The sequence below is a fragment of the Oncorhynchus kisutch genome, linkage group LG17 (assembly GCF_002021735.2).
Source record: "Oncorhynchus kisutch isolate 150728-3 linkage group LG17, Okis_V2, whole genome shotgun sequence".
NCBI classification, from domain to species: Eukaryota; Metazoa; Chordata; class Actinopteri; order Salmoniformes; family Salmonidae; genus Oncorhynchus; species Oncorhynchus kisutch.
This window is the reverse complement of record NC_034190.2, coordinates 55718794-55737500: the sequence shown is the minus strand read 5'-3', so window position 1 is coordinate 55737500 and position 18707 is coordinate 55718794. Positions and strand designations below refer to the sequence as shown.

The window sequence follows — 18707 nt, the reverse complement described above, 5'->3', positions numbered from 1 at the left end:
AAGAATATGTCAAACTCATTCTGTGGAGGGCTGAGTGTCTGTGGTTTTTGCTCCACCCTTGTACTTGATTGATGAATTAAGGCCACTCATTAGTAAGGAACTCCCCTCACCTGGTGGTCTAGGTCTTAATTGAAAGGAAAAACCAAAAACCCGCAGACACTCGGCCCTCTGTGGAATGAGTTTGACACCCCTGCTATAAGAGTTGAGTTTAATTTAAATTCAGTCCATTCAGGAAGTAAACTGAAATTCCAAATACAATTGCCATTGCTTTTCAATGAGGAGTATTGTAATTGTAAGTAGAATTTCAGTTTGCTTCATGACTTGAAGTGGAGTTGACCCCAACCCTGGTACATATCTATGTAAATTACATCTGAACTGTCCTATAAAAGGTTGTCTAAGCATCTCACAGTGCAGGTCTCAGAAACCTCCTGCGGACATTTTTGTCCATGTCATGAGGGACTGATATACTATCTACCAACTGACCCTCAGACATTCCACATGGTGACAAACTGTGAGCCTGTCTTGCTGATTCTTATCCAGGTCAAAAGATTATACCCCAATTTAGGGTTTTAACCACTCACACAACATGAGTCCTTCAGATGGAAATATTAAGCTCCAAACGAAAATTGTGTTGTGTAACATGTCTTGAAGCTTGTTTATCATAAACTCTTACTAGCCTACTCAACCAAATTTAGTGAGCCAACCTGGAAACCTTCAGCACAATGTGCATCACCGCCAATAAAATCATAGAGAGAGGCAGAGGAAACTATTCAATCCGTATTGCGGAAGTTCAGAGTTACAGCGTGATTGAAATTTAAATGCAATGTCTCAGAGTTTGTGGAGGCTGCATTTCAGGTAAATGCTGCATGTCGGCTCAATCAGAAAGACCTTTAAATTTTCATCACGCAACCTGTAACCTGTAGCCTGTAACGCTTCAGCGACAGAGATTGAATAGAACCCCTTAATCAACTCAAATGAGTCCTTTGAGAAGAAGGCAGAATAAATAAGTAGGAACATTTCCCTGCGACACTGTACTGAGAGTGCAGAGTTGTTCCCTCATTAAATCAGAGGGAAAACTAAACGAGGGGGAAAACAACCACTGTAAGCATCAGGCATAAAGAGTTCCCACATTCACTGTGCCGTTCAACTGAACTATTGTTCTGCCAATTGCACGTAGGGGAGCGGATCATACACAGATGCATGAACGCTTACACGTAGAAGTACAAAGGCTTACACACTGAAGAAGGCTCTTTACTGTAGCCAAAATGTCTTTATACAATCCCATCCCCATGTGCAGTGAAAATAATTTTAAACATGGAAAAATGAATAAACTCTTTGCTGCATCTTTCATATGCAGACCTAGCCTACAGTACTATTTATCTTTAACATATTCATACTTTCTGGTTTTACACACCTACTAACCCTTTGTTCACTTTTTATTAGTCATTAATTATCCTCATTGGCGGAACCCTAAGCCCCAATGTATTGGATAGTCCCGTATAGATTGTCTCTAGTCTACATGTTTAAATGTTCAACAAACTATCAAATGCAACTCTACTGCGATGCAGTAAATAGCTTGCTATTGTTAAGGTTGAAGCAGCAAAATGTGACAACTGTGAAAGAGTTGTGAAGACTTTCACTAGGCACTTATTGAACTTATTGCCCACAAACCCTAAGATATCATTAAAGCCCCGCCATGGTAGGCTATTTGTTGGGCTTGGTTTTATTATTTTACTCTTACTGTTGCTGTCATGACAAAAATATTGTTGTTTTCTGTTCTGGATATAGACTGAGGCGTGACTCTGGGTCCCTCAGAACTTGCTTCTCCTTTGTGGACATCACATTACATTTCTGGTTGTCGATCTCTTCTTTGGTTCAACACACACTGTAGACTCCACACAAATTTCCTGGAACAATCCATTTCCAACTGACTTTGGCGTTACCGGCAACCAGATTGTAAACATCTCCTGAGGTGGTGACAGAATTATCCAGACCACATAAACTGAGGTGAGACAGTTTTGCCTTTTGCATTACTGTGATGGTTTTTTCGGCTTCAACTGCTTAATCTAGCTGGAAAACAATATATGTGTTGATAAAGCAATAACAGCATGTGTCATTCAAGTGAATTGTTAGTTCTGCCAACTGTGCTTTAAATGGTTTGGTCTTCGTCTAGCTGGAGAACATTAAATTAGCAACCCTGTCGGGTTTATATGGTTAGACGACAAGCACAGATGTTCTATGCATGTAAACTGCTCAATGTGCACTCATTAGGATACAGTACTGCAGGATAGATGAACATCCACTACCCACCCATAGAGAAGGCCTTTAGGAAATGTTGCTTCTTTTTGGAGGTGCCGTCTCATACATTACAGTGGACTCACTGAATGCGAGTCGATTGCATTTCGTCCTTTAATGTGCACTTATCATTGATTACTTACAGTGTCATCTTCTCTTCATCATATGCTCATTACGTAATAGCCTACCTTTAGGCTAACAATTAAAATGCACACGCAAAAGTCCTCCATTACTGCACTTACTGCTCCTGTTATTGGCCAATTACCTGCCTCAATGAAATGTGGAAAATGCTCATCTTTCTATCCGATTGGAGGGATATCTGGCTGAGGCAACAAGACAGTGATGCTGTTGAGGGTCAATGGTTACTCACAGTGTCATCTTCTCTTCATCATATGCTTATTACGTAATAGCCTACCTTTAGGCTAACAATTTAAATGCACACGCAAAAGTCCTCCATTGGTTACAATATCATGCCTTTCACTCATTATAGGTGTATTTATTATGTAATAGCCTTCCTAAAGGCAAATATAGAATCAAAATGTGAATGCAAAAGCTCTCCATCACCTAATTTATTGAAATCATATTTTATTAAGAATTGTCTGTTACTAACCAGAACAGTGTAGGCTAAATTCCCCTTAGCATGAACTCTATAAAGAGATTGAACTGGTATTACTGCAGAAAAGGGACATGAAGGCAATGGTGTACTGTAGGCTGGCTATTATGTACATGATTCATGACCAATAATTCTTGCTACAGGTCCTATCAGAACAGGCGACTCTTTTTTTAAATTTAGATCATTAGTAACATTAATAATGAGCATTTTTATGCTGCTGGGGCAAGCATGACCAATCCAAGCCAAAGTCTGCCTCAACAGACCATCGTCAATCTAGGACAAGTTAATGGTAGTAGAATCCAAACACTTCAGACATGCAAGGTTTCCATAGTCCTCCTCATTCCTGTGATCTACTATAAAAACATATCACATACATTTTTTTTTTACAAAAACGACAAAAAGGAAAACTAAACAAAGAAAAAAGGCATTATGTCAAGGATGATCTTGAATTAGTGAATTGGCTAATATTTTATTCATTCATTATTTAATGTATTCCTTTGATCATCCATTCATTCATTCTACCACCAATGTCATGACCCTTATGACCATGTGAGATCCAACGGTAGGCAAAATTATATGCTATATATATACATAACAGAGCCTATAGCCGTTTTTTGTTATGGGTCATAAATAACACTTCGAGCAGATGTGTTAATTAGATGTGAGATTTCGTGGTATTGTTAACATCAGATGATTTTCACACACTAATGATCTTTAAACACCCCTCACCTTGTTATCATATAATAACATGCAAGAGTGCAATAAAGGCAATTTAAAATCATTATAGCATTATTTGATATAATGTCTAATGTCTTTTTTTTGTTGGTTCAACAGATTAAAGGTAGCCCTAGATTAAAATAGACTACTTGAATATGTCGACCTGCAGCATCTTTGAACGCTTTGACAGCTGCCTGGCGTATAATATCAAAGTGCATAATGACCACATTATGCACTTTGACCACATGATAACAAATTATGTCAAATGATGCGACATACTCAGTAAAAACGCTTCCATTTTTTTTTTTATATTGACGATGGATGCAGACTGGGATACTTACATCTTGAAAGATAGAGATTCCTTGATTTTGGTTCTTCTGCTGGAGCTGCTGCTGTTTCCTGTGGTGGTCATGTTTCGCAGACTGAAGACATATGGTGATCATTTCTGTGCATGCCAGCATCTTGAAAATATTTTTGGATGCAATGTATTAACTCTGAATGAATGACAATCCTTGGTCCTGGTTATGATGTCCGTGGTCTATCCTCTGATGCTGCTCATATGACGATAGGCTACCGCCTCGCTTTCTGTTCGAGGAGGCTGATCTCCAGTTTGCACATCAATTTGATTTGACAACATAAGAAACTCCGGCCCCGCCTTTCCACTGTCACGAGCGAATTGCTATTGATGAAAATATATGTGGAATGCACCATCTGCCGGCGAGCTCTTGTGTAACTTACAGTTTTTAAGGCCATGCCACCCAACCTGTCTAATTAACGAGAGCTTTTGGTTATGATGATCGTAGAAATACATTATATTACCACATCTATATAATTACATAAAAGTGTTATATTTAATTGTATGATACTGATGTGTGTGAGTGATAGAGAGAGAGAGAGAGAGAGAGAGAGCTGAAAAATATAGAGCACTTTGTGTCGTTGGTATGACAAAATGTTCAACACAAATGTAACATTCGGATGCCACTATAGGCTGGTCTGAAGCTGTATATTATTCATACAGTATATTAAGGTTAAGGTTAAATATAAATTGCACAGAAGTGTTTGTTTTTGTATGCCTATATTTAACAGTAATTACACTTGTATTAATTACATCACAAACCGCAGCAATTAGACAAAAAAGCATTTGGGCTAGCCTATCCTCAAATGCATCATGACTTTTTACAACGTGGTTGCTCCCAGTCCCCAGCCTGGCCCCCTACGTGACAACATATGGGTGTGAACAAGAATAATTTTCGAAGAATATTGCATAATGCTGACAACGTCACTCCCCCGAACTTTTGACGACAGATGCATCTCTGTCTATTACTGTTTTGAAGTTCGTCCTCAGTGCAGGTCAACAGGTAAGATGTTCAGAATTTTTCTATTTGTTTGGCCCTATGCAATTTAGCTAGCATTATATTATTGCGTATGATACTGCAAATTAGGCAATTTTGCACTAAAGGAACCCATAAGTAGGCAGGCTGTGTGTCTATATGGTCATTGACAGCTAGCCTACATTTCAAGTTCAGGAATGTTAAGATAAGAGTTTTGACTGTTACCTAAATAATATATAACAGCCAAATACATTTTATGTCGTGCTCCTCATTGTGTCATCTCTAATTGCAAAAAAACAACAACAACAACAAATATATAAAGAAAGCTATAAACAATACATAAAGAAGATAACCCTAAAACCATAGATGGACTACAGGAATGCACATAGCGTGTCACTTGAATGTGAATAAATGTAAACTGTGTTTGGTCGTTACTCCTCAAGCATTAGGGTCAATGGTTTAGTTCCCTGGGACGTTTGACCGAATAACGGACTCATAATGCTCAGCTGCTGTGGATCTAGATAGACTAACTTGGAGGTCAGATAACCTCATACCACAAGAATAAACTACAGATCCTGAGAATTGTCTTCCTATCCCCTAACCGCAGACCAGCTGAGTAGCCATAGGGGGTCCTCTATTCATTACATGAAATGTAAAGGATTAGTTCGTTCCAAACAAAAGAACCATTAAAACAATGAGTGCGGATACCATTATTCTTATTCTTATTATTATAATCCGAAATGGCTGGCTTGGACTTTTTATTAATTAGGATTTAGAAACTAGTTTGGTCACTGTGACAGAAATAGTATAGGCCAAATATGTCTGTGTTTTGTCATCAAAAACGAAAAGACATCCACGTCGTCTCATGATATTCGATTTTTAAATACACTGACGCTCACTAATAATCGTCCACAGTCCCTGCGCAATGACGTCTTTTTGTCGGAATCTTGCTTCAGCACCTTGCAGAGCATGAAAAGCGCGCCTGCACAGACAAGATAAGCCGCGCCCGCAGGCGCACCTATTCCATCAACTCTCTTTATTTTCTTCAAACGTAAATAATGAGCCACACTGTTCACACATTTCGGAAACAATTTCAAATCACTAAAACCTTATATTGCTGAAAGTTTGATTCAAAGTGTGTTCCCCTCTCTCTTGAACATAGTAGACATAGTCCTATATTTCGTTTTAATTTCCCCTTTAAAATGTTAGGTTATGAAAGATTCTGGAAGATGGTGGCAATAGCATTACATAGGCTACTTCAGGACTATTGTACATTAGCCTACAGTGACTTTAAACTTGCCTAAGCCTGTTGAAAAGTACTGTAGGTGTAAACTAGTGTAAATAGCATTTAGCATAGATACTACAACTATAACAAAGTGTCAGAATTTTATGTTTTAAAGGTCTTATGTCCTATGTCTCATGTGTTGATCCAGATTCAAAACTGCTTCAAGAGCCATGGCCGCTTTCCTTCACCACTGCCCCTTCCTGAAGTCGGCCCCCAAGCCTGTTTTGCTGAAAACTGGGGCCGCCCTCCTCTCTATGGCCGACCGATGCCCCATGATCGCCCGCCAGATCACTGTTTGTGCCTCAATCCCCAAGGAGAGGAAGACAACCATCCATTCTACCCAGTCAGCAGGCATCCTGCCCCTGAGTGTGGACTCAAAGCGTCATTTTGCCCAATCAGCAACCCAGGTGGCTGTCTCCATGTCCAAGGGATGTCCCTTTGTCTCCAATCAGATTGGCATGGTAAGAGCGAGCCCTGAGGTTCAGGAGGACGTCCCGACGGAGTCTAACCCAGGTAAAGACAACACAATGGTAGTTTATTTGTTTATTTGGATCCTCATTGGCTTTTGCAGAAGCTGCAGCTACTGTTCATGGGGTCCACAAAAAAAACACAAAACATGACAAATAACAAAACACTGATACACTGATAGACAAGGGCAGACACACACAATTAAAATACAATGATATACAAACAATACAACTAAAAAAGAATACAAACAATACAACAACAAAATAAAATAGTGTGTTAGAGTGTGTCTGTGTGTTTGTCTCCTCATGTTCCCTGCCGTTCCATTATATGTTTTTTAAAGAAGTTAATTTAAAGCAGTTAACTCAGATTAATACTTCAAGAGTTACGTTGAAAGCAAAAGGTTGTGTCTCAAATAGTCAAGGCCTGTCTTACCTCTTGTCTCACCTCATCTAACCTGGTCTAAACCTGTCTCACCTCGCCTAACCTGGTCTAAACCTGTCTCACCTAACCTGGTCTAAACCTGTCTCACCTCACCTAACCTGGTCTAAACCTGTCTCACCTAACCTGGTCTAAATCTATCTCACCTCATCTAACCTGGTCTAAACCTGTCTCACCTCACCTAACCTGGTCTAAACCTGTCTCACCTCACCTAACCTGGTCTAAACCTTTCTCACCTCACCTAACCTGGTCTAAACCTGTCTCACCTAACCTGGTCTAAATCTATCTCACCTCATCTAACCTGGTCTAAACATGTCTCACCTCACCTAACCTGGTCTAAACCTGTCTCACCTAACCTAACCTGGTCTAAACCTGTCACACCCCACCTAACCTGGTCTAAACCTGTCTCACCTCATCTAACCTGGTCTAAACCTGTCTCACCTTACCTAACCTGGTCTAACCCTGTCTCACCTCATCTAACCTGGTCTAACCCTGTCTCACCTCATCTAACCTGGTCTAAACCTGTCTCAACAGATCTAACCTGGTCTAAACCTGTCTCACCTCAGCTAACCTGGTCTAAACCTGTCTCACCTCATCTAACCTGGTCTAAACCTGTCTCACTTCATCTGTAGGCCGTCATTGTAAATAAGAATTTGACAAGAATAAGAATTTGTTCTTAACTGACTTGCCTAGATAAATAAAGGTTGTAAATAAAAACATAAAAATCTCTCATCAACCCTCAAACAGGAAAGACTGGCATGCATGTTGTTGATGTTAGTTCTGTGTGTGCAGTTAAGGACAAGGTGTGCTGCTCTGTGTTGAGCCAGCTGCAGCTTTGCTAGATATTTCTATGCTGCACTTGACCCTATTACCGGACAGTAATCAAGATGAGACAAGACCAGATCCTGAACAACTAGTACAGTTGATTTTTGTGTAAAAAAATGGATATTTTTATAACAGACATACCCTTCCCCATCTTCACAATAACTTTGTCAATATGACTTGACCATGATAATTGACCATCTACTGTTATACCTAGGAGTTTAGCTTCCAAAACTGGCTCAATGGACACACAAACACCAGTGCAAACACAGCAGACACACTTTGGTAGACACAAACAACAAGTCCAAGTTCTAAACACAGTGAAAAAATTTACAGTTGCCACAAAAACCTATCAAAACCAGCATCACTGAAGACAAAGAAACAAACTGGGGTAGAAATGGACGAGCATAGCATAAATGAGAAATACTTTACAGTGTAGTACAGACTGTTATACCCCTGCTCTCTGTCACAGGTATGAAAAGATCTCTTTTGAAGGAACTCGAGGACTCCGTCATGCCGAAGGTCCAAACCCCCAGAGTGTCCCACCTCCTGAAGGACAATATAGGTGAATCAGACCAGTGTGACTCGTTTGCATTGACTCAATCAGAGGAGAAGTTGCACTGTAGTTCTACAAGAAATTATATTGACATGATACAGTGCATAACAGAACTGTTTTCAGTCACACGTTATATTAAGTGGTAATTTGATACCAGTTTAATGATTATTGCATTGGCAGGTACTGTGTAAATACATTTACACAAGTTGTATTACATACAACTTATCTGTTTGCACAGCTTTTAAAGGGAAAGGATTACCAAGTATAGGCCTACTTACAATCGCGTAATCTCATGCAGTAATTATGCACAGCGAAATGAGGTTTAAACGCAAGCAATTTGAGTTGATTTGTAAATGGGCTCCCGAGTGGCGCAGCAGTCTAAGGCACTGCATTTTGGTGCAAGAGGTGTCACTACAGTCCATGGTTTGAATCCAGGCTGTATCACATCTTGCTGTGATTGGGAGTCCCATAGGGCGGCGTACAATTGGCCCAGTGTCGTCTGGGTTTGGCTGGGGTAGGCCGTCAATGTAAATAAGAATTTTCTTTGCATTCAATGGATACATGATGATTCATTCTTCATCATATTAAACAAGTTATTGGATCTAGAATCACATGTAACTTGAGAAACTATATGAATGTCTCTTGAATAATTTTAAGTCTTTCACAAAATAATTTGCTGACACTATTATACTTTTAACCCCTACAGTGGGCCCCAGTTTCGACTACGATGGCTTCTTCGACAGGACGATCTCTGAGAAGAAGAACGACCACACCTACCGCATCTTTAAGACAGTGAATCGGCGAGCTGACGTCTTTCCCTTTGCCGAAGACTACTCCATGGCCGGGCGGGAAGGCTCCCAGGTGTCTGTCTGGTGCAGTAACGACTACCTGGGCATGGGTAGCCACCCCCGGGTCCTCAACGGAATTCAGTAAGCCAGACATTAAGATTCTTTCTCAATTAATCTTTCCTTGATCCCTCACATCCTCTCTCCTCAAAGTGCATTGGAGAAGGGGAGGGAGTTTGAACCTTCTCTTCCAATATGGTTGAGAAGAAGGCGAGGAGATAGGATGCAAGGAATCACAGAAAGACAAATAGAGATTGAGCCCATGATGTAGTGCAAAAAGACCAAAGACTAAATTCAACCAAATCAATTCCTTAGATATTCAATTAGGTATTCTGCTTAAATGTATGGCTCGTCATACTGCAGTACATTATATTCTTACGCTACCCCCAGAAGAAAAGCTTAGTCTAGAAACCAACCAGTTCAATGTTCATACTGTATTAGAATGTTCAAGAAAGTTCAAGTACTATATTATAAAGTTCAAAGCAGTTGACCGTAGCAAGGGCTAAACTACATATTGAACAAATTCACTGTATTCATGACAAAATGTTCTGCATTAGACAAAAACATTACGAGTATGGTAATAAACCAAGCTCCTTGCCTATCAATTGAAAAAGGGAAAATCCGAATGCAAGATTAATGCTATTAGTTTACAGAATAACTCAGTCACCTATGACCCAATTTTTGCATTCCAACTATTCACCTCATGAATTAAAATCATATTTAGACAGCAGTTCTCTCCCAAAACTATCCTAACCAGAGCCTCTGTTTCTCAATTATCCTTTTACCCTTGAGGAAGTGTTTGCAGCAATTAAATCTATGCCTAATTATAAATTCCCAGGCCCAGACGGCTTCCCAGGTGAATTTCACAAGCAGTTCTGGCCAAAACCCTGTCCTATATTTACATGATAGATTACTTTTGTGTTAAGGGAATTTTGCCTTATTCTATGAATATACCCGTAGCTTCTATCAGTGTCTTGGTTAAAAGTGGGAAGGGCTCATTAGAATGCTCTTCTTTCAGACCGATAAGTTTGTTGAATTTTGATTCCGAAGTGATAACTAAATTGATAGCCAGAGGTAGAGGCTCTATTACCCTTGCTTACCCCGATCAAATGGGATTTATAAAAAACTGGTATTCACCGGACAATGTTAGACGACTGTTTGATGTTATCAACCATTTAAATGAGCATAAGACTCCTCCTATATTGTTGTCATTAGATGTTGAGAAGGCGTTCAACAGAGTTGAATGGAATTTCCTATTCTCTGTTTTGCAAAAATGTCATATGGTTGCTAATTTCATCAAATGAGTCAAAGCGATTTATACCATTTCCAGAGCTATGGTCTCTACCAATGGTTTAAGGTCACAAGAATTTCCCCTGAGTAGAGGGACCCGGTGAGGCTGTCCTCTGTCTCCCCTTCTCTTAACCATGGCCGTAGAACCGCTGGCAGAATCCATACGTTCTAATGAGAGTACCATAGGTCCCCTTATTGCAGATCAGGAACATAAGCTATCTTTATATGCAGATTATATTGTATTGTATGTTGTCAATCCAGTGAACTCCTTCCACATATCGTTGATACTAATGCCTAATTTGGTAAATTCTCTGGATACAAGGCTAATCTTATCAAATCTAATGCCTGTTTGCTAAATAGCCAGCTAACAGATGAGTTGAGTTTGGTCTGTCCCTTTTCTTGGAAACAAAATGGATTCAACTATTTGGGAATAAATGTTACCTCAGTTCTAAAGAATTATCTAAATGAATGAAGACCTGATTTGTTGGTCCAGTCTCCCAGTAACTATGATTGGAAGGAAAAACATAATCAAGCTGAATTGTCTTTCCAGATGTAATTGTTTATTGAAAATGTTGACCTGTTATTTACCGTTTTCTTTTTGTTGTTTAATGAAAACAATGATTGAATCAAGGTTTTCATTATTGGTCAGCCCAAACTCGCAATTTAATGTCTTGGACTTTGGACAGACACCATGGGTTCAGATTGAAGCTCAATTTAGCAACCTTTTACCTCCAAAGAATCTTATGTTTGTGAATTGGGTCCAGCATATTTGTGATAACAAGAAGACCTTTACTATGTACAACACATGAATGGCGTGGGCAGACTGTACAAAGTACTTAGGTATCTCAAACATGTATTCTATACTTGCGTCTATCTCTTGTAATCCTGATCTGCCCAATGTGATGTCAAAGGTCGACCTCTATAGGTGGTGCTTCCTGGGTCTTATGAGTTTCGCTGACCTGTTCCATAGTGGCTAGAATACAGTGAAGTCATTTGTTGAAATCTGTAAGGAATCCAACATCCCTGGTACAGATTATTTTTAGATGTCTTCAAATCCAAAATAATTTCCTTATGATTATCAAAGAAGGAGAGCTGAGATCTCAGTTGTAAGAAGTTGAAGAATTAATAACCACATCTATATTTATCAAAGGAATAATTGCTAAGATGTACTGTACATTGTCAAGACAATGGGAATCCACCTTTATCCCTCTTCAAAGGATTTGGGAATTTGATGAGGAGGTATTGCTTGAGATCTGTAATAAGATACCCTACCCATTTACTAGTTTGAATATTAAGGAAACAAACACCAAATTATTTTTCATGTTTTATTTTACTCCTATTAAATTAAATCAGATGTTCCCAGACACCTCAGACCGGAAAAGGAACCTTTTTGCAACAAAGGTATTTTGGCAACGCAATAAGCTAATGGATTTCTGGTGCTCTGTTCATACAGCCACTCAGATTATTTTAGATATTGGTAAAATCTCCAAGCCTTTACCTCCTTAATCACATGCCAAATATTAAGCTTGACTCAGACAAGACAAGGTTGCTGATAACTATTTCATACTTTGCAAAGAAATGAATTCTTGTGTGTGGGAAAAATTAAAACAAGTTGCAGATTATTTACAGTTAGAAAAAACAGAATCGTGGTCCCACATTCCTAAAAGTATGATTTCCTTTACTGTCCTTTATTGGAAAAAGCTTTTAAAAGGTGTTCAGGCATCCTGAGACCCAGCAAGTATCCTTGTTTCATATAAAGAAAGTGGGTGGGGGGGGGGGGGGGGGGGGGGGGGGGGGGGGGGGGGGGCTAGTAATCGTACTAGTTTATCTAAAAAACTCTGAAAATATAAATGTATTATGAAATTGTATCTGCTGCTATTTGTCAGCAGGTTTTAATGCTAACTACACATGACCTGCATTTTCTGATGATAATTGTACCAGCTGCTATTTGGTATTTGGTATATTTATACAATTAAAACCAATTTGTCCTTATAATTGTTATGGGGAAGAAAACAAAATATTCAAAACATACCTTCTTTGATGTGTTGGAGCTGAGGTAAGATGTGATGTTTGACTGTGATTCTTCTTGTATTATCTCAGGGATGCCCTGAAGAGGCATGGCGCAGGTGCCGGAGGTACCAGGAACATCTCTGGCACCAGTAACTTCCATGTGCTGCTGGAGAAAGAACTGTCCCAGCTCCACCAGAAAGACGGAGCTTTGGTCTTCTCATCCTGCTTCGTGGCCAACGACTCCACCCTCTTCACCCTGGCCAAAATGCTGCCAGGTTAGCCTAAACCCAGGGCCCTCCCGGGTCTCCCAGCTGAATGTCAAACATTGACAGAGGATGAGAGGTAGCATAATCCAGGATCTGTTTGTGCTATGTTGCTAACTTGTGAAATTGACCATAGGAGTTGACAAGATAGCAAAACAGATCTGGGACCAGGCTAGATGAGAGGTAGCAATGAGAAGAATAGTTCATACTTATAGCATTTCATTCTAATCAGAACTTCAGCATTGCTTTCAAGGACAATGTGGTTACATTAGTGGCACCAATCTATATTCCAAAATACGTTCTTTGTACTATAACGCACACACTCTATCACTTCTGGAAGACATAGAGTTCGAAGCTCATTCTGCCTTGTGGGCTCTCTGCTTTGAAATACAGGCTGTGAGATATACTCTGACATGGGGAACCACGCTTCAATGATCCAGGGCATAAGGAACAGCGGCGCCAAGCGCTTCATCTTCCGCCATAATGACAGCCAACACCTGGAGGAACTGCTGAGTGGCTCCGACCCCAAGACACCCAAAATCGTGGCCTTTGAGACCGTGCACTCCATGGATGGTAAGTGGCACGAAACGGGCTACACAGTCAGGTTGCATGTTAGTTCGTCTTTGGTTGTCTTTCATAATATATATTTTGCTAAGGTTTTGTGGTGGTTTAACATGTGATAAGCAAGCAGTATTATTTATTTGTTGCTAATATTTTATGTTACGTCCTCTCATATTAATATACTAAGTTCTAAAAACATAATATCCCAGTCAGTGTTGATTTTGAGTGCTACACATTTCAAAATTCTGTATTGCTTAGTGCCTCAGTAATAATATCCACGGTCTCTCAGTTATTTACAGTAAAAGGTCGTACATCCTATTTCATCTCACTCGCTCTCAGGTGCTATATGTCCCCTGGAGGAGCTATGTGATGTGGCCCATCGCTATGGGGCATTGACGTTTGTTGATGAGGTCCATGCTGTGGGCCTGTATGGAGCCCATGGGGCCGGTGTGGGAGAGAGAGACAACATCATGCACAAGATTGACATTGTCTCTGGAACCTTGGGTAAGAAATAAACAGGTTTGATAAGAGTGTCTATGTTTTATGGATTTGTTGTTGTTTTTATAAGTGTATTTTGTACCATGTTGTATTGCATTTTATTCTGTACTATTGGTGCTTCTTCTTGCCCATGGCTCACCTAAAAAAGCGATGAATATATCAATGGTAATCACCTGGTTTAATAAAATGTAAATCATTAAAATTAACAGATGTGTCTGCTGTAACAAGGACAGTTCTTGACTAGGCCAACGAGGGACACCAGTTGATTCCCACTTATTTCATTTGTTTTATTTCAAGGATCTAAAAAATACTGGATTTGCTACCACAAACTGAAGTAGTAATATGTGTTTATGAACTAATTTAATTATACACACTTGCAGTGAAGCAGGTCCCATCATGGCTATAACCATTTAGTCTCTGTCTGTCTTAGCTTGTCTCAGAGCTAGGGAAATGCCCCTCACAGCAGAGATAGATTTGATTGAGCCAAGTGAGTCTCCCCTGGAAGAGGTCTCATTTAACCAATTAATGCCGGTCATTTATTAAATACATTTTTAATTCAACCTTTATTTAACTAGGCAAGTCAGTTAAGAACAAATTCTTATTTACAATGACAGCCTACCGGGGAACAGTGGGTTACTGCCTTGTTCAGGGGCAGAACAACAGATTTTTACCTTGTCAGCTCAAAGATTTGATCCAGCAACCTTTCAATTACTAGCCCAACGCTCTAACCACTAGGCTACCTGCTGTCATCAGGCACAAACTGACATTTATATCGCTGACATCGCAGTAACAACTTTCATCATGCTCTGGTGTTGGCTAACGGAGGGAACGGCAGAGGCTGCAGGCCAGGGGATATGCATATCAGCTGTGGAAGTGCTCCCACACACCCAGTCTGGTCATACTGATAAGTCTCTCTAGGAGCAGTTTCTGTGAAAAGTTGCATCTTATGCACAGATCTAAGGTCAGCTTACCTTCTTTCAATCCTAACCGTCACCATTTGAAGTTAGAACTCAATGTTACTTCAGATCAGCGCTTATAAAGGCAACCTTAGATGACAAGGTGGTATTAAGTAAATCTAGTCTTAGCCCTACTTATTTCAGAGTATGTGGTTGTCAATCTAGCTAGGTCACATTGGGGTCACATTCAAACTTGATCAACACTATTTGAACTAGGAATAATCCATCGCTTGCAAAATCCAGTAATAGTGTATACTAACTCCAATAAGCATAATGGTTCATTGTGATTTGAGGTGTGTTTGTTATAATATATCTATAAGTTATAGATATTGTATATGTCTTTTATTGTATATACAGTACCAGTGAAAAGTGTGGACACACCTACTCATTCCAGGGTTTTTCTTAATTTTTTACTATTTTCCCCAGTGTAGAATAATGAACTTTCAACAAGGCACACCTGTTAATTGAAATGCATTCCAGGTGATTACCTCATGAAGCTGGTTGAGAGAATGCCAAGAGTGTGCAAAGCTGTCATCAAGGCAAAGGGTGGCTACTTTGAAGAATCTCAAATATAAAATATATTTTGATTTGTTTAACACTTTTCGGTTACTACATGATTCCATGTGTGTTATTTCAGAGTGTTGATGTATTCACTATTATTCTACAATGTAGAAAATAGTAAAAATAAAGAAAAACACTTAAATTGAGTAGGTGTGTCCAAACTTATGACTGACACTGTATACAAATCATTCCATTTGATAATTATTTCTTCTTCTTCTGTTTCTTCTTTTTCTGTTACTTCTTCTTCTTCACCGTTGCTGCAGGTAAAGCCTTTGGCTGCGTGGGGGGCTACATTGCCAGTAGCGCTTCCCTGGTGGACACGGTGCGCTCCTTCGCTGCAGGTTTCATCTTCACTACTTCGCTGCCCCCCATGGTGCTGGCTGGGGCCCTGGAGTCTGTGAGAGTCCTGAAGAGCTCCGAGGGCCAGGCGCTGCGCAGGGCCCACCAGAGGAATGTTAAACACATGAGACAGCTGCTCCTGGAGAAGGGACTGCCTGTGGTCAACTGCCCCAGCCACATCATCCCAATAAAGGTACTGTAAGAGATTTACACTGCTACTACATAATTTGCGATGATAAGGAGACAGGACGAAGACGATTGGATATGTTGAGCAGAGAATTATGGGTACTGTAGTACATGTTCTATTACTACTACAGCGTTAAGGGCAGTGGATACCCTAGCTATGTCACTCCAGTTATGAGAGTTACTGTGTCATTACTAGGGCCCTGCCCTTTTCTCAGCTTCTTGTTTCTCTGGTAGTTTTGTCCTCCTGCACCAAGACATAGATTCCTTCTATTGACACCTGTTAAACTTTTATTTGTATTTTTATCATCACATCTTGATAGTTGAATCATCTCAAATAATGATCTAGTTGCCACAAATTAAGCTTCTAAGCATGTGGATTGTCTGTGCACCTCGCATTTAACTGGGTCATTTCCATGACTAAAGGGATATAACATTTCTAGAGATTAATTATCTGACTTAATTGTCTGATGTGTTAATTATCAAATGAGTAAGAAGGTTGTGGAAGTGCCTGAAAAAGCCTGCAGTGACACCTTGAGTATAGTTGTAGGTCGAAGATGTCATAGTAGGCCTGGTAGTCGAGAAAAAGGCCCTAGCCCTGTGTGCAAGAGGTACTGTATCATACCAGCTTTGTTATTCCACAGGTATAAGACTTACTGGTATACCTACCCCAGAAACAACATGTAATCTATTATCAAAATATTTGACCACTCAAACTACCTCTGTAGCCTGAGTGCCAGTCTGTTTACTGTATGCTCTCTTGCAAACCCTTATTGTATTCCATAAGGAGTTGGCAAGAGAGCAGAAACAGACTGGCATTCAGGCGGATCATTCTGTACATGACAGTGATGCAAGGATGTACTTTGAACCTGTTTGAGCACAGCACACTAAGATCATTATCGAGATGATAGACTGTATTTATGTGTGTGTGCATGCATTGTCATCTCTCAGGTGGGTAACGCGGAGCTCAACTCCAAGGTGTGTGACATCTTGCTGGAGCGACACAACATCTACGTCCAGGCCATCAATTACCCGACAGTAGCCCGAGGCGAGGAGCTGCTGCGTCTGGCTCCCTCCCCTCACCACAACCCTGCAATGATGGAGTACTTTGTGGGTGAGTGACCAAGCCACCTGCTGCTACTGCTCTGACAGGGTTTCCCGTAGAACTGGCCTGTGTTCAAGCATCTCCGAGTAGGAGTGATGATCTAGGATCAGTTCCCCCCCTGTCTGTATAATCATATACGTTATGATCTAAAAGGCAAAACTGATCCTAAATCAGCTCTGAGACTCTTTGTGAATACATCCAGTGGTGTTCAACCCATTAATGGTCAATGGTCATATTCGACACATCAGGGGGTCCGGAGAAAGAAAACTTCAACTACCAATAGTATCCTTCCTCAGTGTATTCATAAAAATGTGATCCCTGAATAACCTCTGAATAATCTTAAAATAAGATACTACAGCCAATACTACTAGCTGTGTTAGCCGTGACTCAAGTTTCTTTGTGTTTGACCCATTTCACTTTGATTGACAGAGAGGCTCGTGGAGGTTTGGCAAGAAACGGGGCTCCTTCTGAACGGGCCGGCGACTGTCTCCTGCACCTTCTGTGATCGCCCACTGCACTTTGACCTGATGAGTGAGTGGGAGAAATCCTACTTTGGCAACATGGAGCCTCAATACATCACTGTGTCCGCATAGTACAAAACTCCATTCATTATACATCATTATCATCACATCATTGCTCTTATTTCATACCAGGTTTCATTCAAACAACGTACATATTATGTAGACTACACATTTTAATCTTATCTCATTCAGTATTTATTTTCTGTGTTTATCGTTTCTAAAGTAACTTGCTATCCCCATAATATTTAAGATTACATTCATAATTCCGTGAACTAAAATGTGTGCCCCTTTCACATAGTGACTTAAAACGTAAAACCTGCACATGGGCACTTTCTAAAATAACAATTTAATCTCAAGGTGATATTTTGGATTGTATAGATTTCTGTATCAGTTGTCTTGTGCTTTGGTCACCCGTAATAGTGAAAGACCACAATCATGAGTTGTCTCACTGAAATGTCATTGAAACTGAAAATATGAAATAGAATCACTATTCAACTTGAATGTAACAAATTGAATGTAAAAATAAAAATACTGCTGTAGAAGCGATTTGGTTTATTACACAGGAATTCAAAAATACAAAAAAATAAATTGAAATAAAACAAAAAGTGTGTGTAGTTGCATCTTTTGAAAATAGTTTACCATCTTACTAGTTATGTAGTAAAATAGCTAAATGTAATTGCACAGCAATAATTTATGTTACTTGTTTGTTACTTTGGCATTCTTTCAAACAAGCACCACATGGTAATATATGGTACCAGGTATCAATATTGTGTATTGTTCTTTGTAAGTTCTTTGTAAGTATTGTTCTTTGTAAGCACCAAGGGATACCCATTGTTTCCACGTAATTTTCTATTAAATACCAGGAACAATATAAGTAACAGAATAGTCACATATGGACCTCGCTTTGTGCATGGGGGCATTGTCATGCTGAAACAGGATAGGGCCTTCCCCAAACTGTTGCCACAAAGTTGGAAGCACAGAATGTCATTGTATGTTATAGCATTAAGATTTCCCTTAACTGGAACTAAGGGTTCTAGCCCGAACCATGAA

General features: G+C 39.8%; 2 protein-coding genes across 2 annotated transcripts in view; one reads left to right on the top strand and one right to left on the bottom strand.

The window, feature by feature from the left end:
• LOC109907946 (N-terminal EF-hand calcium-binding protein 1) overlaps window positions 1-4267 on the bottom strand; it is a 34035-nt gene extending 29768 nt beyond the window's left edge. Inside the window, exon 1 of the mRNA XM_020506257.2 lies at window positions 3967-4267. Within this exon, the coding sequence (XP_020361846.1) occupies window positions 3967-4086 (120 nt within the window). The 5' untranslated portion in view covers window positions 4087-4267. The remainder of the gene's footprint in view (window positions 1-3966) is intronic.
• A 605-nt stretch (window positions 4268-4872) lies between these two features.
• Window positions 4873-18199, top strand: alas2 (aminolevulinate, delta-, synthase 2). The gene is made up of 10 exons (XM_020506256.2): window positions 4873-4983; window positions 6390-6754; window positions 8442-8534; window positions 9232-9454; window positions 12761-12945; window positions 13327-13506; window positions 13834-13998; window positions 15773-16041; window positions 16983-17145; window positions 17566-18199. The coding sequence occupies exons 2-10, from the start codon at window positions 6412-6414 to the stop codon at window positions 17727-17729; spliced, it is 1785 nt and encodes a 594-aa protein (XP_020361845.1). The 5' UTR covers window positions 4873-4983; window positions 6390-6411; the 3' UTR covers window positions 17730-18199.
• The last annotated feature ends 508 nt before the right edge of the window (window positions 18200-18707 follow it).